Source organism: Rhinoraja longicauda, chromosome 2 (genome assembly GCF_053455715.1).
Source record: "Rhinoraja longicauda isolate Sanriku21f chromosome 2, sRhiLon1.1, whole genome shotgun sequence".
NCBI classification, from domain to species: domain Eukaryota; kingdom Metazoa; phylum Chordata; class Chondrichthyes; order Rajiformes; family Arhynchobatidae; genus Rhinoraja; species Rhinoraja longicauda.
Window position 1 is genome coordinate 87,395,163 of NC_135954.1, and position 23,827 is coordinate 87,418,989.

Here is a 23,827-nt window from a genome sequence, read left to right on the forward strand (position 1 = left end):
TCAACATTGGTCGGTGGTGAATAAGTGAAATCTACCCGAGACTGGTGAGCCCATCGCCTTGAATTCCTTCTATTTATTGCACTCTGTTCATTTGCATTGGTAGGCTTTTCTTGAGTTGAATCTATGTTTTTAAAAACAGTGATTTTTCTTTTGACCGTATGGTGAACGGAAGCTTTTGTTTTTTTACTTTAAAGTGAAATACAAAGTCCGGAATGGAAGACTTATCTGACAAAGACCGTTTGAAAATGGAGATAGAGCAACTCAAGAAAGAACTACCTTTACAGAGGATGCAGGTAGGAAATGCTGTTTAAGATTTCAGACCGGTGGCTTGTCAGTTCTTGTAGTTCCTGTTGCTGTTTTATGGGGTTATAAATTTCTTGTATCTCCACACTGTTGACATTCATTTCTGCACTTAAACAGCAAGTTTCCCAGCATTAAAGATCTTATCTTATTAAAGATCACGAATGTGAGAAGCGAATTGAAATTTGAAGCACATATCAACAGATAACTTTAATCTTATGTAATAATAAGAACTCTTCCATTGACCAATATTGATGCAGCACAGAGATCTGGCTGACGCCTTGTGCATGTTATTCTTCCTCACTTTCAGTACACGTAGTCAGTTTACAGGAAATCGAACATAAAAATAGACAAAGCTGGAAGATATACTGTAGCACAACAGTTAAATCACACCGCCCAATGTGTCAGGAGCACTGCCAACAAGGCCCCTGTTACATTTACGGGTTGTAACCTGCTCTCTCACAACAACAGGAGAGAGCAGTATATCAGAGGTTCTTCACGGAAGCCGACAGCCGACAATTTTTGAAGTGTTAACCCTGTTGTACACTACGACTTCCTGCCAATTGCAATGTGAAAATGGTCATATGATTTGTTTTAGTAACACAGTTTAACACTGAAACATTGAGAGGGACACCAAATATCACATTCACAGGATTTTTTACATGCAGGTAGATGGCTCTTTAGTCTCATCCAAAAGATTCTGATGATGATATTGATACTTTATTGTCACTTGTACCTTGGTACAGTGACAAAGGCACAGACAAAGTTACAAAAAGTACTCATCCCTTCTTTGTCCCCCCTTCCCCTCCATCCCTCCCCACCAGTTCCCCCTTTATTGTCAGTGCCCTCCCCCCCCCCCCCCCCCATGCTGGTTCTCCCATAATTCTCGGCGGTGTGGCCTGTCCACCTTGGCCAGACTCACTCCGACCTTGCCCCGACTTTACGAAGATGTTACCAGGACTAGAGGGTCTGAGCTATAGGGAGAAGTTGAGTAGGCTGGGACTGTATTCCTTAGAGTGCAGGAGGATGAGGGGTGATCTTGTAGAGGTGTGTAAAATCATGAAAGGAATAGATCTGGTAGATGCACAGAGTCTCTTGCCCAGAGTAGGTGAATCACAGACCAGAGGACAAGGTGAAGGTAAAAAGATTTAATAAGAATCTGAGGGGTAACTTTTTCGCACAAAGGGTGGTGGGTCTATGGACCAAGCTGCCAGAGGATGTAGTTGAGGCTCGGACTATCCCAACGTTTAAGAAACAGTTAAACACGTACATGGATAGGACAGGTTTGGAGGGGTATGGATCAAATGCGGAAAAGTGGGACTAGTGTAGCTGGGACATGTTGGCTGGGGCGGGCAAGTTGGGCCGTAGGGCCTGTTTCCACAATGTGTCACTCTTTGACTCTATGACTCCGACGCCGGGACTCCTACCTCGAGGCTCCGACCTCCAGGGACTCTGACCCCATCCCGACCTCCGGGACTTCGACCACCTCACTCCGTGCTGCTTCTCCCTGTGGGGGCCTTCTAGCCACGCATGGTCCACTCTGACTGACACCCTCTGACTGTGTAGCACTCCCTCACTACTGATGCAAAGTGTTAGCTAGATTTTCTGCTTCTGCCTCAGAGGCAAGTACCACCCTCTATGCCATTGTGGTTAACACTCCCTATTTGACATTGTTAATGTGTTTAAATTCTAAGACGCCTCCATTTACCTTATGGCGCTTATTGCTTCACATTGAACTATTTCAGGTATCCAAGTGTGCAGAGGAACTGAAGGATTACATCGAGTCACAGTCTGCAGAAGATCCTTTGGTAAAGGGAATCCCTGAGGACAAGAATCCCTTCAAGGAGAAAGGAGGCTGCGTGGTCACATAACATGGAGGAGACTTGAGTATTCTCATGTCATCAAGATATTTCCACAGCCTAATGACCAAAAGTACAATGAAATCTGCCAGATGCTAAAGCTGGAAGATGGAACAATAGACTTGTTTTCTCTGTTGGCATGGTATCGTTATACATGTTAAATTTAAACAAAAGTCACAAAATGGATTGGACATTTAAGGCGAAGAATATCTGTGGGGAGGTTAATAGGATCAGTAGAACCAAAAGGAGTATGGGAATAGGAAGGGTCTGTTCCTATATTATACTTCTCTATCACAGACAGGGAGGGATCTTGGTGCAATGTGATGGGAGGATCATAGGGAGGGCAAAGGGTGGGGGGGTGATTTAGGTGGGGATTTATGGAGGATTGCAGGCAAAAGGAACCATGGGTAGGGGGAGCATTGTGGGAGAGGACCAGAAAATTGGTGAGGGAAAGGAAATGTGCTGAGATCCCATTATGGAGATGATCTTGGTGGGATTTGATTTTGATCAGGGGATCAACTTGGGGTGGGTGAATGGGGCATCCCACTTTCTCTCCCTTTAGTTTTAGTTTAGTTTAGAGATACAGCGTGGAAACAGGCCCTTTGGCGCACCAGCGATCCTCGCACATTAACACTACCCTGCATACACTAGGGATAATTTTACACTAAAACCAAGTCAATTAACCTACAAACCCATACGTCTTTGGAGTGTGGGAGGAAACCGAAGATCTCAGAGAAAACCCACGCAGGTCATGGGGAGAACGTACAAATTCCGTACTGACAGAACCCTTAGTCATGATCGAACCCGGGTCTCCGGCGCTACAAGCACTGTAAGGCAGCAGCTCTACTGCTGCGCTACTGCTGCGCTACTGCTGCGCCACCGTGCCGCACGTAGCACCTTTTCTTTCCATTGGCTAGAATGCCTGGGTTTATAGGGAGTAGGCTAATGACCAAACCAATATCAGCTAATTACTCCCAGCGGTTACCAATGTCGTAGGGGATTGGCATCACCTGGCCTGTCTGCTAGTGATAGGGAAAACAGCATCCAAGGAAGGGGCAGCTGACACACCTGCATATTTATAAAATTTCCACTAGATGATGTGAAGGTATAAGGGGATTCGGGGGATTAGTGCATACTCAGCTAAAGCTAGACGGTTGAGACATGGCGTAATTCGACCGTCAACCACAAGAGCTTGCAAGGCTTATCTATAATAACCATTGAGACATGGCGTAATTCGACCCTTAACCACAAGAGCTTGTAAGGCTTATCTATGATAACCATTGAGACATGGCGTAATCGGACCGTTAAACGCAGAAATTCCATGGCTTATCTCATGTTGCTAATGCTTGGCTAACAAAAGTTACCATTAACTACAGAGGGGTAGCAGATGGACAAGGGATGGGGAACTGGTAGAAAAAAAGGGAATTAACACCGGGGTCCATACCTAAAACTGGCCATATCTAAGTCTGGTAAATGATGAATGTGCAAATAACTGATCTTGTGACTAGATGCAGTATCGATTATATTAGGTGATTATTGGCCAATCAACAGGCCATCTGTTGGACCTTTGGTGTTGGGATAGTGACCCCGTGATGACGTAAGGCTCCTTTGTGGTGTATAAAAGTGCTGGCTGAAACGCTCTGTACGTGAGTGGGGTAACGAGGGGCTGTTAGTATGCGGGCATACTGATAGTGGCTCTCCCACTCCCACTCCCACTCCCACATGCCTAATAAAGTATCTACTCCTGACTAATGGATACTGTTGTCTTCCAGCGAACTTTAACATTGGCGTAGTCGGCAGGAACTCACTGGGACCATCACCGACGACTGAGTAAGCGGCTGCGGTCTGACCGGGACCTGGAAAGAAGTTAAAAGCGTTGTCAGATCCATTGAATCTGAACTTCTCAGTAAGCTCCCGGGAACACCGTGATCCCTCGTCCGAGGTTGACGTGGTTCCCTGCCGAGAACACCAAGAAGACAACTTGCGGTAAGACATTAGTCTGATTGATGGAGTCTATGTAAGAATATGACAAGTGAGACACAAGGGTACAAACGTTAATAATAGATACCACAGACTACAGGTCTGGGTCATTAATGAGATTTAAGAGAAAGAATTTAAGATTTAAGAATAGCAGACTAGGGGTCTTGTACGTTACGGCACTAGAATAGGTTCTGCAGACTACGGGTCTGAGTTCCCATGGTGCGAGGAATATAGAATTGGACATGGCAGACTAGCCACAGTGGGGCTAAGGTCTGTGAAAATTATACGCGCATAAATAGAGCTGGAGATGGGACAAGCCCTTGAAAAGAGTGATGGTGGTGCATCAGTGCACCACATGGTTATACTAAACCAGAAAAACAGAGAGATTATAGACAATTGTCAGCATCATCAACAAAGAGGCTAGGGAATGAAGCTTGGCCTCTGGGGGGAACTTGGAATATACAATAGACAATAGGTGCAGGAGGAGGCCATTCGGCCCTTCGAGCCAGCACCGCCATTCAATGTGATCATGGCTGATCATTCTCAATCAGTACCCCGTTCCTGCCTTCTCCCCATACCCCCTGACTCCGCTATCCTTAAGAGCTCTATCTAGCTCTCTCTTGAATGCATTCAGAGAATTGGCCTCCACGGCCTTCTGAGGCAGAGAATTCCACAGATTCACAACTCTCTGACTGAAAACGTTTTTCCTCATTTCAGTTCTAAATGGCCTACCCCTTATTCTTAAACTGTGGCCCCTTGTTCTGGACTCCCCCAACATTGGGAACATGTTTCGTGCCTCTAACATGTCCAACCCCTTAATAATCTTATACGTTTCGATAAGATCTCCTCTCATCCTTCTAAATTCCAGTGTATATAGAATATAGAAACCATTAGACAGGCGGAGCAGTTAATATGGGATAGAGAAGCAGGAAAGGAATGGAAAAAGAGAATTAAAGAGTGGAAGGATGAAGCACAGAGGAGATGGGAGGCGTCACGTCACAGGAGCTGGATAGATAATGCCAGCCACAGGGGAATAGAAGTACGGACACAAGGAGGTACATTGAAGGAATGGGAAGTGTTGCAGGAAGAATGTAACTGGTTCGATGAACAACAGAAAAGAGCAGATAGAGAAAAGGGCCCGAATGAAATGAATAGCAATCGACTCTGTGGGAAGCTAGAGATGAAATTTCGAGTGCCCTGGCTGAGATATACAAGTCATCATCAGTCACGCGAGAGGCACCAGAAGACTGGAGTGTGGCTAATGTTGTACCTCTTTTTATGAAGAACTGCAAGGAAAAGCCTGGGAACAATAGACCAGTGAGCTTAACATCTCAGGTTGTCAAATTGCTGGCTAGTACTCTGAGGGATAAGGTACATATGCATTTAGATAGACAGGGGATGATTAGGGATAGTCAGCATGGTTTTGTACATGGGAGATTGTGTGTTACGAGTCTGATTGAGTTGTTTGAAGAAATAAATAAGCTCAGTGCTATTGGCTCACTACAAAAGGGAGAACATTGATGTACCCTCTAGGGGCCCCATAGATGAACTATATTCTCAGTCACTGAGGTTGTCAGAAGAAATGTATAAGAAGCAACTGCAGATGCTGGTTTAAAGATAGACACAAAAAGATGGAGTAACTCAATGGTCAGAAGATTCTTAATGAGGGTGTACCCTCAGAAAGTGTTTGGCACCAATGGTGTGCCTGGGCACGTTCTTGAAAATTGCATGGATCACAGGATAGAGATTTTGTGGAAATCTTTAACATCTCATTATTAAGGACCAAGGTTCCTACCCGCTTTAAAAGGACATCAATATTACTGGTGTACAAGCAAAATAAGATGACGTGCCTTGATGAATACCAACCGGTGGCATTAACATTCATGGTGTGAAGTATTTTGAGAGGTTGATTGTGATGCATGTCAACTCCTTAATAAGGACCTGGATCCACTACAGTTAGCTTACCATGTACAGATCACCAAGGGATGTGATTTCACTGGCTCTCCACTCTGCACTGGACTATTTGGACAATAAGAAGATTCCACAACATCCTTCCATCCAAATTCATCATCATACTTAGAAAATGGAGTCTCTGCTCGTCCTCACGTAATTGGATCCTTAACCTCCTCATTGGCAGACCACAATCAGTACGAATTGACAACAACACTTCCTTCTCAATAATCATCAACCCAGTAGCACCACAAGGCTCAGTGCTCTCTTTGACCAGAATTACTGGTATTGATTAATCCGAGTACAGGAGAGAGATTGAACAACAGTATTGCTCTCAGCATTAGATCCACCATGGATCTGACTTGACTTCAGAAGGGAAAAGCCAGGGATCAACAAACCAGTCTTCATGGACAGGATGGCAATGGAGGGAGCTAAAAGCTTTAAATTCGTGCACATGCATATCTCTGAAGACCTGTCCTGGGTCCAGCACATTGATGCAATCACAGAAAGATCATCAATATCTCTACTTCCTTCGAAGATTGAGGAGGTTCGGTATGTTGCCGAATACTCCATTGAACTTCGACAGGTGTACAGCAGAGAGAATACTGGTTGCATCACAGCTTGAATACTCGCATGTCCAGGAAGGAAAGAGACTACAGAGAGTGGTAGACATTTCCCAGTCCATCATAGCAACTGATCTCCCACCATCAAAGGGAACTATTTGATGTCTCACCTCAAAAAGGCAGTCTGTGTCATCGAAGGACCTGGGCACTCTCTTACTTTTCTCTGCCATCACAAAGAAGATACAGGAGCTTGGAAACTGTGACCACCAGTGTCAAAGAATGCCTTTTTCCCAGCAGCTATCATGCTCTTAAACACAACACTAACCTTAACAACTATGATCCTGTGGAATGTGGCCATCATGCATTCTCCACTTCTCCTCCTGTTTCCATCCACCCACACACTCTACCCACTGGATCCCGTCCACCATGTGCCTCCATCTGCCCTGCATCTCTCTCTTAACGGTTGTCACCTTCCTTACTTATCAGATTCCATAACTTGGAATCTTTATGTTCCCACTTGTCACCCTCCAGCCTCTATCTCCACCTTCATCCTTCCCACATTCCACCTGCCTCCATCTCCTTTCTTTTGCCCTGTCTGTTTCCACATATCACCCATCCTCTCTGTCTCCCAACTCCACCCCTCCTCCACCAGGCTCATTCTGCCCATCATAAGGACAGGCAACAAAACATCTTCCACAATAACACCGGTGGTGCTCAGCAAGGATATATTCTCGCCCCCTTACCTTACCCCCTATACACTCACGACTTCACAGACAAATGCTGCTATAACTCTATTTCCAAGTTTGCAGATGACACCACTGTAGTGCGCCAGACCTTGAACATGAAGAGACAGAATACGGGAAAGAGGAAGAGTTCAGTAACATGGAGCCAAGGCACCAACATCTCCTGCAATGTCAGCAAAGTGAAGAGGCAAGTCATCAAATTCAGGAATCAGGATGGTGACACACTCCAGTCAGCATCAATGGTGCCGGTCGGGAACTTCACGTTCCGAGGTGTAAATATTACCAAGAATTTGTCCTCATTCAATCACATTGAAGCTACAGCCAAGATAGCAAACCTATGCCTCTACTTCCTCAGAAGACAAAGGAAATTGGAATGTCTCGAACAACTTTTATTAATTTCTACAGATGTACTGTAGGAAAACCTCCTTCATCACAACTTGGTTAGTCAACAGCTCTGCCCAAGATTGCACAAATTGCAAAAAGTGCGGCACGGTGGCGTAACGGTAGAGTTGCTGCCTTACAACGCTTGCAGTACTGGGGACCTGGGTCCGATGCCGACTATGGGTGTTGTCTGTATGGAGTTTGTACGTTCTCCCATGTAATTCCAATTACATGGGTTTTCTCTGAAATCATTGGTTTCCTCCCACACTCCAAAGACGTACAGGTTTGTAGGTAAATTGGCTTGGTATAAGTCTAAAATTGTCCCTAGTGTATGTAGATAGTGTTAATGTGCGGGGATCGCTGGTCGGTGCAGACTCGGTGGGCCGAAGGGCCTGTTTCCACTCTGTATCTCTAAATTAAACTAAACCAAACTAAATTGCAGAGTTGTGGATGCAGTGCGGGCCATCAGACAAACCAACTTCCCCCACCAATCCAATGTACACTTCACGCTGCCTCGGGAAAGCAGCCAGTATAATCAATATGATTATTTGATCATTCAGAATGCCTTATGTTCCATCCTCATTCCTTCATCTCGCTTACTCATGTCCCTTTAATCCTAAGTAATAAAGCATCACTATCCTTCTATACAATCCACCCTGACCTCTCCTGCTATTAGTGCACTTTCAATTTCTGCTTTCTTTTCTAAGGAACAAGTCTTAGTCTTTCAACCATTCACACTTTTTTTAAACTCCTGAATTTCTCCAATCATTATTTTTCTCCTCTGCACTGAGATGATTGCCAATACTCTGTGGTGAACCAACCACATTTAGGCAATAGACAAGACAGCACATTAACGCACCTACTTCCTCATGAGTCTGAGGATATGTGACATGAATCCAGTGACTCTTACAAACTTTACAGATGCACCATAGAGTGCATACTGTTGGGATGCATCCCAGCCTGGTTTGGGAACAGCCCTGTCTGAGACCGCAAGAAATTGTAGATAGTTGTAGACGTAGTCCAGTCCATCACACAGACCAGACTTCTCAACGTTACCTCGACCTATACGCTACACTCTGCCTTGGGAAAGTAGCCACCATAATCAGGGACTTGTCCCACCCCAGTCATCACATTCCTTCTTCTCCCTGGTTCCATCCTGCTGAAGGTACGGAAACTTGAAAGCACTCACTTTCAGACGTAGGAACAGCTTCTTTCCCTCTGTTATCAGGCTTCTGAACAGTCCTTACATCAGTTAGGGTGCTGCCCGATTCACCTCTACCCCTTTGTCTGTGGAACTCTTACATTACAATACATCGCAATGCTGAGAACTGCAGCCTTTTGTTCTCCATTTACCACCTTCCAGCCTGTGTCACTATCTCCACCATTCCCTCCCCCTCATAATTGATAAGTGTCAATCAATCCTCCCTCACCTTTTACCTATCACCTGCTAGCTCTTGCCCCACTCCTCCCCTCCACATCTTTTTACTGGCCACTTACCCTCTATTCTTTCACTCTGGATGAAGGTTCTCGACCTGAAACATTGACTGTCCATTTCACTCCACTGATGCTGCCTGACTTGCAAGAGTTCCTTCAGCAGCTCCTTAATTTGCAGCAGGAAACCTAATATTGGTTAAAAAAAAAGGCTGAATAGTTGAGGAAGATACTTTTGTAAAATCGCAAAATGTAGATTTAGTGGGGGGGAAATTGAGTACAAAATATCACTGTGTTCTGTGAAAAACTGTGAATGGAACAGCAAAGGTGCAAAGCGGAAAGAGAACTCTGAAAAACATTGAAGATGTCACTTTGGCAAGCAACCAAAATAAATCACTGGTGAAAAGGCATAAGACAGCAGTTAACATTCAGTACATTGCGTCCAAAACGTTGCGTCCGGACATTGTGTCTCTATGAGATTATTCATAAAACAGGTAAATATTTGGAAAATTCAGCTAGGAGTGGACTTCAATTGGTTGATCTTAGAATTTGAGACAATAATTTGTGAACCGTTATAAAAGTTTTATTTATTGTGGCAGTTCTGCTTACATTGGTGAACTAGTTCTAATAATGTGTAGTGTTCTATGAAAACTTGCATAAAGTTACAGTTGTGTTGTAATTTTAGAAGCTAAACTCTATGCTGGAAAGTAATTGAAGAATACATTAATGATAGTTCTTGTTTGGAATTATTTTAATAAATAACCAATAATGGTTTACATACAAAATATTTTGAACATAATGCGGCTATAGTTGCTGATGCCACTGACAAACAGAAAAAGTTTGTGCTTACCTTTTATGGATCCTATGGTGTTGATTTGCTGGTAAGGTGGATCTCTGTTTAACGTGACACAATCCTGCATTGTGGCAGCTTTAGGTTTAGGTTCAGGTTTATTATTGTCACGTGTACTAAGGTAAAGTGAAAAGCTTTGTTTTGCATGCTATCCAAACACATCTGATACATGAATGCAATTGAGACAAACTCAAGTACAATTGAAAGAGCAAAGGGGAAGATACAGTGTGCAGAATATAATTCTCATCATTGTAGCACATTGTAGTGCAAGAGTTCCATAGATAAAGTCAATGTCCACAATGGGGTAGAAGTGAATTGAACAGTACCCTAGTTTATGGAAGGTCTGCTCAGAAGATAAAAGAGGGGACAAGGCTGTTTCTGAAAGTGGATTCCTGGACTCATTGTTGGAGCAGGCTGTTGGTCCAAGACTTACTGTGGTCATACGACTATTCAGAACCATTGCCTGTCAATTAGCACAATTCAGGCCATTAATTGTTCAATTCATGCTATGTTTCAGTACTGCTGTTTTAAGTTGGGCCCGTGGCTTTCTGATATTTGCCAGTGAAGGTAAGATGCATTAGCTGGACCAGTTGATGGAAATACGCCTTCAAATAGTCAACAGGGAGAGAAAAAAATAATCACATTACCACTGGCGGAAAGTACGATCTACACGGAGGTTTCTTATAACTTGCCACAGATACTGCCTGACTTGCTGAGTGTTTCCAGCATTTACACCTTTGTTCCAGCACTGCAGGTTTTTTGATTTTTTAAAATTCTACCCAGCCTTAGACTGGACCGCAGGTGGGCCTGAGTCACTAGAGCCAGAGAACATAGGAAGGATTCAGCATTGGCCTCAGCTGCAGCGTCTTTGCCATGCTCCCACTGCCGCATGCGTAGCTGTCGCTGAGGGCGGGGGTTGAGAGGATTGTGCATAAGGTTGACAACATTGTAATTTGATAACTGTTCGATTGTTGTTTGCAAACTGTCAATGGCAGTCTTGATCTTTTCAGTACTCTGTATTTGTGATTAATTGAATAAAAGCTCTGTTCAAGAAAAAATGACTGTTGCGTAGCTTGTGCCTCTCGGGTCGGTCATACCAGCCACACATGGGCTCACCAATGAAGACTGCATAACTGACATCATCTAGCTAACTAAACAGTCAACCGACACACAAAGTAGCCAAATTCCAGTTCAAAATGGTATTGGGATGATTTACATCCAAAAACTAGCATTTAATGGGACCTCACCCAATTGTGTACATCCCCCAACACGTTGCTGCACCACATTAGGCGTAGAAGATACACGCCCCAGGACAGCCGCACAGTAGTAACACGCACTTTGGCCCATTCTGCCATTATTTTAGGGGGAGTTGGTTAGGTATTGGCAGGAAACACCAACATTTATTAAAGAAATAGGTGCAGAGATTCCTGGCCATTGCTGCCTCGTGATAATGCTTAGGGCACTGAAGAGGACAGTTTTTCAAAGGGCATCAGAAGTAGCAAAAGATTAGACCATCTTGCCCCTTCATCCTTCTCAGATGTTCAATAAGATCCTGGCTCTGTTTTTATTTTGCTGCCTTTAATGTTTCTGCATTTCCGTAGAGCACCAAACACAGTCTCAGATGTACTCAAACTATCACCATAGCTTTCCAATGAATCCTTTACCTTTGGGTGAAGAAATCTTTTTCACTTCTTTCCTGAGAAAATGATCCAGGAAAGTAAGGACTGCACTTTCATACAAAAAAGCCAGGAAAACACAGAATATCCTCAGCAGGCCAACCGTGGAGAGAGAAACAAGGGTAACAGACCTGAACATTTAATTTTATCTCTCAATGCTGGATCCTGCTGAGGATTTCCATAATTTTTTCTCACACTTTAAGTTTCTGACATCCACAGTATTTTGCTTTTGTACAAAGAGTATGCTTTGTATCCAGTTTAATAAATGTCCATAAAATCTGTTAAAGCTCTACAGGTATATTGCAATTATTTACAGCCATTTCTGCTGAGAGAATAGTTGACTGTGCTGGGTTAAAGATCTGCATTGTGGTTTGAAACTATCCAAAGCAGAGAGATGTTTCTCTACATGCAAAGGCAGAATAGCAAAACAGTTCTCCTAAAGCATGATTTCCAGCTGTAGAAACTGGTGAAGAAACCTCACCAGAATCCTCAGTCTCATGAATTCGACACTCCTCTGTGCCTCAACTGATCCTGACAACAGCTATGTTTTAATTCCCACTTTAAGTTGCAAGTGTACAGATTGGAAACCAGAAGGCATTGTAAATCTGAGATATGTTTGTGAATAATTTGTTTCCTTGGAACGTGGAAGGAGGCCATTCAGCCCATCGTGTTTTTGTCAGCTCTCGAAGTGATTTCTCATTGCAAAATTCTCACAGAGTATATTTAAATGAAAAATGCAGTTACTGTGCATTATCAAATAAGGATACAAAGCATTCACATTTTCATTTGGTCTGTTTTGGCTTTCAATTCCATTCTGGTGTGGGGTGGTGTTATTCAATTTCAGGTCAGATGTCCACATAGATGATTGCACCCTTGGGATTTGGGATTCAGTCTATCTTTGCATTTGGATGTTTTGGAATTGTATTAAACAACTTTATTGCAGCACAATTGGGACTCAATTGTGATCTGGTATTCAACATGCTGGTATTTGCGTTAAAGACCACAAAGCATACTCAAACCCCTTAATTATGATAAAGAAATTAGAGCAAAATCAAGTGTTGCAAATTGCCGAGCAATGAAATGAGTACTTGGATGACAGCCAATGTATTCAATTTAATAAATGTCCATGAAATCTGCCAAAACTCTACAGCCACACTGCAATTATTTGCTTAATTACAAACAATGATTTGCCAGGGTTATAACCGACTGAACATGGCAATGCAATAGAAATTCTAAATGTGAACATTTGTTGACCTTGCTTGCTTTTTAAAAATAGCATTCAATTTCACTTGCATTTTTACTGTGCCACCAATGAACATTTAGAAGTCACATCTAACATTTATAGAAAGGAGTTATTATTATTAGCTCCATTAGTTGCCTTCTGAAATCTGTTTGTTATAAAATGATTTGCGATCTGGCTTTACTGATTTCCTGTTAGAGAGCAGCTTTTCTGCAGAGAAGGCAAGATAGTTGTGGAAAAGCATTTTAGAGAGGAATATTATTACCACACTTCTATAAAATGTGAATTAGTTGGGTGGGAAATATAAAACTGCTGCACCTAATTCATCTACTAAACTAAAACCACTAAATTTCTGCACCTTATTCCTCTGCTAAACTAAAACTACTCAAAAAAACACATCTATACTCCTACAGACACACAGAAGTATCTGTTAAACACAAACTGGCCATTATATATGAAATCAGCATGGTGGCAATATTGACATTTTATTATTTTCACATAATCATGTCGTTGACTCACCCATCCATCCGGGCGACGACCGCATTGGTAGCTGCACGGTTCATGTGGCACGGTCTGCGCAAGCAGGTTGGCCACTTGGCCCGCACCTGCATTCCGTGCCAGACGGCGAAAATCCAACGTCACATCCGGGTGCTCCTCCAGGAGATCGGTCTACTCCGTCGACGTTTCGACCACCTGCACGTGGACATTGTGGGCCCTCTCCCGCCGTCCCAGGGCATCACCCACCTCCTCACGGTAGTGGACCGCTTCACGCGGTGGCCGGAGGCCATTCCGCTGGCCGACACATCGGCAGCTACATGCGCTCGTGCGTTGTCCGCGCACTGGTTTGCTCGCTTTGGGGGTGCCGGTGGACATCTCCTCGGACAGGGGGCCACAGTTCACATCTGAACTGTGGTCGGCCATGGCTCACCTGTTGGGCGTGCGGCTGCAGCACACCACGGTCTATCACCTGCAGGCAAACGGCCTGGTGGAGAGGTTCCACCGGCAGCTGAAGGCAGCGCTGAAGGCGCGACTCTCCGGCCCGGACTGGATGGACGAGCTACCATGGGTCTTGCTGGGCATCCGGACTGCGCCTAAGGAGGACTTGGCCTCATCTTCAGTGGAGCTCATGTACGGGTTACCACTCAAGGTGCCGGGGGAGTTCGTGCCCTCAGCGCCGGGGCAGCAGGAACCGCCCTCATCCACCCTACAGCGCCTTCGCGAGCGAGTTGGCAAGCTCGCACCCGTGCCGACGTCCCGCCACGGGACATTTCGCCCGCATGTGCTATCGGCCCTCCGGGACTGCGCCTATGTGTTCGTGCGCCGTGATGCCCACCGGACGCCGCTCCAGAGGCCGTATGAGGGCCCGTACCGGGTGCTGCAGCCCGGACAGACAACCTTTTGTGTTGGACATGGGGGGCCGGCCGGAGACCGTGTCAATTGAGCGCTTAAAGCCGGCGCATTTGGACATTGACCAACCGGTGTTGGTTACCCAGCCTCGGCCGCGAGGTCGGCCCCCTTCATGGCTCCCTCCACCTGTCCCTCCACCTGTCCCTCCACCTGTGCCTTCTGTCGGACGATTTTTGTACACGGTCCGTTCGGGTTGTGCGCCCGCCGGTGCGTTTTGTGCCTCCGGTTCTGGGGGGGGGGGGTCCTGTGGCGGCTCCCAAGGGTCGGGCCATACCACTATCGAACCCCTCGGCACGGGGATGGACCAGTCCAGGGGGGCGGCCCTTAGCTACAGGGATAAGGGACGGGATTTTAGGCGCGATCTCTCTCTTGCAGACTCGACCGGACCAGAGAACAACAACGAATAAATCCCTCCCAAAATACCTGGCTCCTCGCCTTTATTTTGGGCTTATCGACGTGCCACAGCAGCTTGATTATTTTTGCACCTTATTAAAGTGTGATTAAATATCATGAACTATTCAAATGAGGAGCTGAGGATCTCTGAGTACCACCCATGCCTTTTATCCATTCTTCAATCATGAGGGTACTTGACAGAATTTGCCTGTACTCTCCACCTGATAGTTAATAATGTGAATAACAGATGAAGTGCTTGGCAGCGTGTTAAATAAAGATGACCTGCTGGATTCAATTTACATAATATTATCTAATTTAGATCAATTTAACATTGTATATAAGAGATCCACTGCTCTGTGTCTAGATGATGATTTTCATTATTTCAGGCATCAGGCAAACCAAATAAATTAGTGGCCAAAAGAAAATAGGGCAAATATCGTTAGCATCAACACAGTTGCTTTATTTGAGAGGATGTAACTGCCAAATCCTTGACTTTTTAAGCACACGATACTTGAAAATCTTTTTTTTTCAGAGTTTGTTACATTAAGTTGTTTTTTCTATCTGAATTACACACAGCAAATTTGACTGGGAACTTCCTCTTGTGATGCACACATTTGTTAATAATTCACTTGCCACAGAAAATGAGCATGATGTGACTTAAATCATTTTGCAATTAATATAGTTGTACTGAAATATAGCTTTTGAAGAATTTACATCTTGTATTTTCAGGACAAAGTAATCATTAGCCAGTCATAGCAGAAGTGTGTTTTCACAGTGGCGCATTCTGGAAAGCAGTGCTATTTGAGGAACCATTTAAGCATTCAGCACATCTTTAGTGGTCAGCTGCAGAATTCTTCCGCCACCAACGGCTGACTTGGAACCCTGCTCCTTCGGACCAAAGAGACATGTGTGAGATACAGGGCCACTTACACAGGTTAAACAGGTTTACAATGTGTGCTTTGTGGTGATCCCACAGCTTTAGCTGGAGTTACAGGAAGATTTGTCTGGGTACTGGGCAGAAATAGACAGTGTGAACCTCTCATTTCCGGAGTCTAACTCCCCACAAACAACTTGTCTGAGATGCAACTTCTCTGCTGGCTAAGATTTTTAAAGTCTATGGTGATAGAAATCTGCCATGTTCTGTGTCCATTTGTCCTTCCATACACATGTGTCTGGATTGGTGTGCTGCTTAAAGTCACCCTGAACTTCTTAGCTTCTTTATCTACCAATGCAACAGCAGCAATAGCAGCAGCAGCAGTAGCTGAACCATTGCCCATTACTACTTAGAACATGCACAATTATTGTCAGGAGGAGGCCACTCAGCCCCTCACGCCTGCCTTGCAATTCTACATGACCATGGTTGATGTGCCCCAGGCCTCATCTCTAGTTGCCCATCGCCCTCAATTGATTACCAATCAAACATTATCTACTTCCTCTCTAAATACTCTCAATCATCTCGCCTTCGCAACCCCTGAGGCTGTAATGTTCCAGATATTCACCACACTCTGTGAGAAGTTTGAATCTCAGTTTTAAATGATCACCCTTGTATATTTCATGATGTACACCCACTGATTCCGGATTCACCCACAGGTGGAAACAACTCGCGATCTGTCCTGCCCTGACTCCAATGGATCTTTAATGTTTCAATACAATCACCCCATATCCCTAAATATTCCAAGAATATAGATACTAATTTGAAGTCCACCACAGCAGAAAGAACCTCACTGATGCCTTCTTCTCAGAGATGCTACCCTTCTGCATTTCCTTCAGCGGAGTCTCTTGGGCTGAACACAGTTTTTGGGAATGCATGAGCTTTGCGGGCTTCTCAAAGGACCAGACACCGATCCACGGCACTCATATGGAGCTTTGCGCTTCCCATTATAACCCCAATAGCCATTACTCCCTTAACATACAAACCATGATTGACCATGAAAAGAGTTTCCCATTCATTCATATCCAGAGAACTCGTTCTTTATTATGCTGGTGGCCTTGCCGAGGCAGTGTGAGGTGTGGAATTGGAATTAATGGAAGGTAGGTTGGTTTGTGCGATTGTCTGGGCTACAATTCCCTGCAGTTTCATGCGGTTTTGGATGTTTCTAAACCATGCTGCGATGCATCCTGATCAAATGCTTTCTATGCTGCATCTGTAGAAGTTGGTGAGAATTGATAGACAGCTCGACCCCTACCGAGGCAACTGACCCGCTTGCGGGGACTGTGCGGGTCGGTCGCCTCGGTAGGGGTCGAGCTGTCTGTCCGTGGGCATGGGGGAAGAGAGAGGAAGTTTTGTTGCCTTCCATCACAGTGAGGGGGTGTTTGGAGTCACTGTGATGGATGTTTGTGTTGGGGTCGTGTGTCTTGTGTTCTTTTTTTTTGTGTTCTGTGACTGCTGGAAATGTAATTTTGTTCGGTATCTCGGTATCGAATGACAATAAAGCTCTGTATTCCTGTATTGGAACATGTTGAATTTCCTAAGCCTTCTAAGGAAGTAGAGGCGTTTTTGCTCTTTTGTTCTCCGTGGTTGCGTTGCGTTGCTGTTTCTTTTCCATTTTATGGCAGGTAGCAATGTAGTGGTTCTTGCAGTTCTTGCATATGCCTGATGGGAGCAGGTCACGACCTCATCTCCCTGCTCCCATCAGGCAAAAAGTACAGAAGTGTGAAAACACAAACCTCCAGATTCGGGTTACTTCCCAGGCAGTTATCGGGCAACTGAACCATCCTATTAACAACTAGAGAGCGGTCTTGAGCTACTATATACCTCACTGGAGACCCTCAGTCGATCTTTGATCGGACTCTACTGGACTTTATCTTGCACTAAACTTTATTCCCTTGATCATGTAAACTGTGAGTGGCTTGATTGTAATCATGTATTGTCTTTCCGCTAACTGGTTTCAAGGTTTCAAGGTTTCAAGGTTTCAAGGTCAGTTTATTGTCACATGTACCAATTAAAGTGAAATTTGAGTTACCGTACAGTCATACTAAGTGAAAAGCACCAAGACACACAACCACATAAAAGTTAACATAAACATCCATCACAGTGGATTCCACATTCATCACAGTGGATTCCACATTCCTCACTGTTGGCCGTCAACTCCATGATGTTAGGTTAGCATGCAACAAAAGCTTTCCACTATCTCGGTACACGTGACAATAAACTAAACTAAGAGGTTAAGTGTAGTGGTAAATCCAAAAATAATCCATATAAGATTGCCAGAAAAAGTAACACATCAAAAAATGAGAAGCTGTTTAGACTTCACCAAAGGGAACAAAGAAATTGATTAATAGAGCAAAGCAAGAGTGTGAGAGTAAATTTACAGTAGACATAAGGGTGGACAGTTTAAACTACAAATGCATAATAAGTAAATTAGAATTGAAATCAATGCTAAGTCCCCTCGGGTCAGAAATGGTGATATTGATAATACAGTTTCGGGAAACGGCAGAACAATTCTAAAGAAGGTTTAATTCTGTTTTCACAGAAGAAAATGCAAGTAACTTTCCAGAAATATTAGAGATTCGACAATCTAATGTAAGTGAGCAACTAAAAGAAATGGGGGGTAGGGGAGGGGCGGGGGGAGGAGAGAAAACTGGAAGCAACAGAATGCTTAACCCAACATCATTGGTCGGGAAAATGCTGGAGACTAAAAATCAGACAGCAAGGCATTTAGAAAATTCTAAACGAAAAGACAAAATCAACATGATTTTGAAATAGAAAATGTTTGTCAAAGCGATTGGCCCATTGAAGTTTTTTTGAGTACAATATACAAAGGGAAATGGAGAGATGAGGTGCATTTTAATTTTTCAGAAAGTCCTTGACAAACTCCTACACAGAAGGCTTCTGTATCATTTAAATTACAAGTGCATGCTATTGAGGATAATATATTGGCAAGGGTTAACAATTGGCAGAAAAATAGGAAACTTAGTAGAGATAAATGGGCCTTTATCAGAGTGACAGGCAATAACCTCTGGTACATTGCACGGATCAGGGCTGGGGTCTCACTTGTTCATAACATACACCGATCACCCAAAACAATATGACCTGATGAGCCAAAACATTATGACCACCTGCCTAATATGCTGTTGGTCCTCCGTGTGCAGCCCCATACGCAGCACGGTGCGATGCACTATGTATTGTGACACATTCCTCCCATGACCACCATTAAATATTTCTGTGACGTGCCACAGTAGACCTTGAGTCAGTTCGGACCCGACAGGATAGCCTTCGTTGCCCTCGCGCATCGATGACCCTTGGGCGCCCAACACCCTGTCGCCGGTTTGTGGTTTGTCCCTCCTCGGACCACCGTCGGTAGGTAGTCACTACTGCTGACCAGGAGCACCCCACAAGCCTCGCCATTTCAGAGATGCTCTGACCCAGTTGTCTGGCCAGAACAATTTGGCCCTTGTCAAAGTCGCTCAGCTCTTTACTCCTGCCCATTTCTCCTGCATCCAACACATCCCTGCACGAGATAGCCCAGCTGTTGGCGGTTGTGCAGTAGAAAAACAGAAACAGAAACAGAAACATCATCTTCAAGAACTGACTATTCACTTGCTACCTAATATATCCCACCCCTTGACAGGTGCCATTGTAACAAGATAACCAATGTTATTCACTTCACCTGTCAGTGATCATAATGTTTTGGCTGATCAGTGTATATTAATCATTTGAGGGAAACAATGTAATAAATTGAAGGTTATTGACAACACTATAATGGGCAGGGTTATGAATAGTGAGGATGCAAAGAGACTTCTGGGCATTTTATACAGAGTGAGTGAGTGGGCAAAAACATGCCAAAGTTTTGGCATGTTTGGCACTTAAGTGTGTGTGTGTGTGTGTGTGTGTGTGTGTGTGTGTGTGTGTGTGTGTGTGTGTGTGTGTGTGTTGGTGTGTTGGTGTGTTGGTGTGTATGTGTGTGTGTGTGTGTGTGTGTGTGTATGTATGTGTGTGTGTGTGATAGGGGGAGGGGAGAAATGGTTCCCCTGACTGGGGATTTTAGAACCAAAGGTCACATTCGCAGGGTACATTATGAGAATTTAAGGTCTGAGATGAGGAGGCATTTCTTCACTTTGAGGGGCGTAAGTTTAGGGCATTAGCTACTTCAGGTGGCTGGATAGTTCAAGTCACTGCTTACTTTTCTGAAAGAGATAGATTAGTTTAGTTTAGATATACAGTGTGGAAACAGGCCCGGGCCAACCAGCGATCGCCGCACACTAACACTATCCTACACACACAAGGAACAATTTACAATTATACCAAGCCAATTAGCCTACACTCCTGTAAGTCTTTGGAGTGTAGGAGGAAATCGGAGATCCCAGAGAAAACCCACGCAGGCCAAGGGGGAGAACATACCAACTCTGTATAGACTGCACTCTTGGTACCGATCGAACCTGGTTTCTGGCGCCATGAGGCAGTAACTCTACCGCTGTGTCACCGTGCCACACAGATAGATGAATTTCTCGAAGCAAAAGGCATCAGGTACTAAGGGGAGAAAAGGGGATTATGATGTTTTTATAGCTAATCGTATGGAATGAGGAAGCAGCCTTACAGGGCTGAATGGCCTGCTTATTCTCCGTGTTTCTGAAGAATTTGATGTCAAACCAAAAGTGGGATTTCATGTCAGTTCACAAGTTAACCATCAGGTGGAGCACTATCTTCAAAAGATAAGGACCAAGAAGGAAGGATTATTAAACTACGATCAGCTGAGTTGTTGTAGAATATTGATGGAGCGCCTATGAAACTTCTCGGGAGAGAAATGAAGTCCTAAACGTAAACCTAAGTCTTGAGGTTGATGTGGCAGGACACTGTGTATGAAAAATAAAGTGAGCTTCTCGTGATGATTTGAAGATTAAAATGATGAAAAAAGACACAAAGTGTTGGAATAATTTAGCAGACCAGGCAGCATCTCTGGAGAACATGGATAGGTGTTGTTTCAGATCGGGACCCATCTTCAGACTCAAGGAGCCGCTGTACAACTGAACTCACAGGAAAAACACTTGGGTGGAACCATTCCTATTCAAAGAAAGATGGTCATGGTTGATGGTTGTATCACAGCAGAGCATCACTGCTGCTGTTCATCAGAGCAGAGTCTTAAGTCAAACCAGCTTCAGATGCTTTTTTATTCCTGCATATGCTTGGAAGTGGGGATGTTACCTGAAGATTGCACAGCATTCAATTTAATTTGCCATTAATCAGCAGAATTCAGGGATGATCGGGATGATCTGATAATCAGCTCTAATTTGCTTTGACCAGGCTTTGACCATTTCCATACGAGGGAAATGAATCCACTTTCTTTAACATTCAATAGCTTTAACAAGGTTGAGCTTCACCCTGTTGAGTTCCTGGCCACCACGATCGAAGAATCAAGCTAAGCCAGAACCTTTGCATCCCCTGGTAAGGAATACCCCAAAGCCTTCTCACATCTAATTGACATAGAAAGACTGATGGAATACTTTGCATTTTACTGAAAGGATGCAGTTTCATCAACACTCAGCAAAGGGCCTTGGTAGTGCTGGGCTAGAATATAAAATCAGGGATGCAATGCTGAGGCTTTATAAGGCACTGGTCAGACCAGGTTTGGAGTACAATAAACCCTCGTCATGATGGACTATAAGGGGGGAGGGGGGGACGGACGGACGGACTGATGTCCGTTATTGCCAATTGTCCGTGTTAACCGAGTAAGGTATTCTGTAGTTGAAACAGAGAACGGCAGATGATGGTTAATGCACAAAAGGACACAAAGTGCTTGAGTAACTTAGTGGGTCAGGCAGTATCACTGGAGAACATGGAAAGGTGATGTTGGGACCCATCTTCAGACTGATTCAGACAACTGAGTTACTCCAGCATTTTGTGCCATTTCATCTCAAAACTAGGCACTGATGCCGCTGGTTGTGAATGATCAGCCATGATCACATTGAATGGTGGTGCTGGCTCCAAGGGCCGAATGGCCTCCTCCTGCACCTATTGTCTATTGTCTATTGTCTATTGGTCTGCACCAGTGAGCCCTTCTTCACCAGTTGGAGCAGCTATTGTTACAGCTCACATTGTAGACTCCGACTGGGTGTACTTTCTTCAGGCTGCCACCACTGACAGGACATGATCGGTCACCATGGGGCTCCCTCCCCTCTCACCCGTCACTTTGTCTGCTTCCCCGCCACGTCCTCCTCCTTCTCCCACACAGTCGCCAACATCTTCCAAGGTAGAGTATGTCGGCAACTCTGGGGGAGAAGGAGGCCTTGGAAAGGGGGAGAGACCCAGTGGACAAAGTGACAGGAGAAGGAGAAGGGGAGGGAGACCCACAGTGACCGAGTGAGTCCTGTTAGTGGCAGCGGCCTGAAGAAAGCGCTATCCTCAGGGACTACAACGTGAGCCACAACAACAGCTATGTCAACGGACTGTGCGGTGGCTGAAGAAGATCTTGCTGGAGCACCTTGAAAGGGTCCAGAGGAGGTTTATGAGAATGCCCCGGGAATGATTGGGTTAACGTATGATGAGCGTTTGATGGCACTGGGTCTGTACTCACTGGAGTTTAGAAGAATGAGGGGGACCTCATTGAAATTTATCAAATAGTGAAAGGTCTGGATAGAGTGGATGTGGGGAGGATGTTTCCACTAGTGGTAGAGTCTAGGACCAGTGGGCACAGCCTCAGAATAAAAGGATGTACCTTGAGAAAAAAGATGAGGATATCTTTAGTTAGAGGATGGTGAAATGTGGACTTCATTGTTACAGATGGTTGTGAAGGCCAAGTCTTTAGGTATTTTGAAAGCGGAGATTGACAGTTTCCTGAGTAGTAAGGGTGTCAAAGGTTATGGCATGAAGGCAGGAGAATGGGGTTGAGAGGGAAAGATAGATCATACATGATTGAATGGTGGAGCAGACTCGATGGGCCGAATATCCTAATTCTGCTTCTATGGCTTATGAACTTATGTACTGACCTGGCATAGAGCACTCCACTTGATTAGACCACATCCACAGTCTTAAACATTCATTCTCTTGCTCATTCGTGCACAGTGGCTGCGGAGTCTACCATTCACAATGGCACCGCATTTACTTGGCAAATCCAGCTGTGTCTCCAAAATCCTCATCCTCTATCATGAAGGGCATCAGGTGTTTGCGAACACCACCAACTACAGGTTCTCTTCGAAGTTACACACCAACCCATGTAGCCTGGAGACACATCACTGTTCCTTCATTGTCACCGAATCTAATTCTTGAAACTATTTATCCAGCCATGTTATTGGGATGCCTCCACCAGAAGGAGTGCAGTGATTCAAGAAGGCGGCTCACGGGCAACTTTGCAATAGAATTTAAAGATGAACAAGAAATGGTGGCTGAAATTTCTCCTTCCAAAAATGAATTTAAAAAGGATTGGTCATGTTAATTGTTATCGTGAATATATACTGAATATATACTGAATATATGGTGATACAGTGAAAAAACTTGTATGTGTGCTATCCAGTCAAATCATATTATACATGAGCACAATCAAGTCACACACAAGCACAACAGGTAGTACAAAGAGAAATGTACCAGAGCCTAGAATATAGTGTTACAGTGTTGCAATGATACAGCTACAGAGAAAGTGCAGATAAAAAACAGTGCAAGGGCTGCGATGAGGTAGGTGGAGAGATTGGGATTACACCCATAGTTTATAAGAGGACGATTCAGTAGAAAGATAATAGTGGCATGAAACATTTCTGAATCTGAAGTTGCGTGTTTTCAAGCTTTTGTATCTTCCGCCCGACGGCTGATAAGAAAAGAGGGAATGTCTGGGGGCGAGCGGTCCTTGATGATGTTGGTTACATTCCTGAGGTGGCGTAAAGTGTAGATGGAGTCGATGATGGTATGGGGAGTCTGTTTTGTGTAACAGACTGGGTTACGTCCACAACTCTGCAATTCTTTGCTGTCTTGGGCAGAGTTGTTATTAAGCCAAGTTGTGATGCATCCCAATTGGATACTTTCTTTGGTCTACAGTATCTATAGAAGTTGCTAAGGTTCGTTGGAGACATGGCAAACATCCTTTGTCCTCTGGGGAACTGGAAATGTTTGTGTGCTTTCTAGGCCGT

General features: G+C 44.4%; 1 protein-coding gene across 1 annotated transcript; it reads left to right on the forward strand.

The window, feature by feature from the left end:
- The first annotated feature begins 211 nt into the window (after nt 1-211).
- Nucleotides 212-2,171, forward strand: LOC144610417 (guanine nucleotide-binding protein G(I)/G(S)/G(O) subunit gamma-11-like). Its single transcript, XM_078429076.1, has 2 exons — nt 212-293; nt 2,046-2,171. The coding sequence occupies exons 1-2, from the start codon at nt 213-215 to the stop codon at nt 2,169-2,171; spliced, it is 207 nt and encodes a 68-aa protein (XP_078285202.1). The 5' UTR covers nt 212.
- Nucleotides 2,172-23,827: the final 21,656 nt, after the last annotated feature.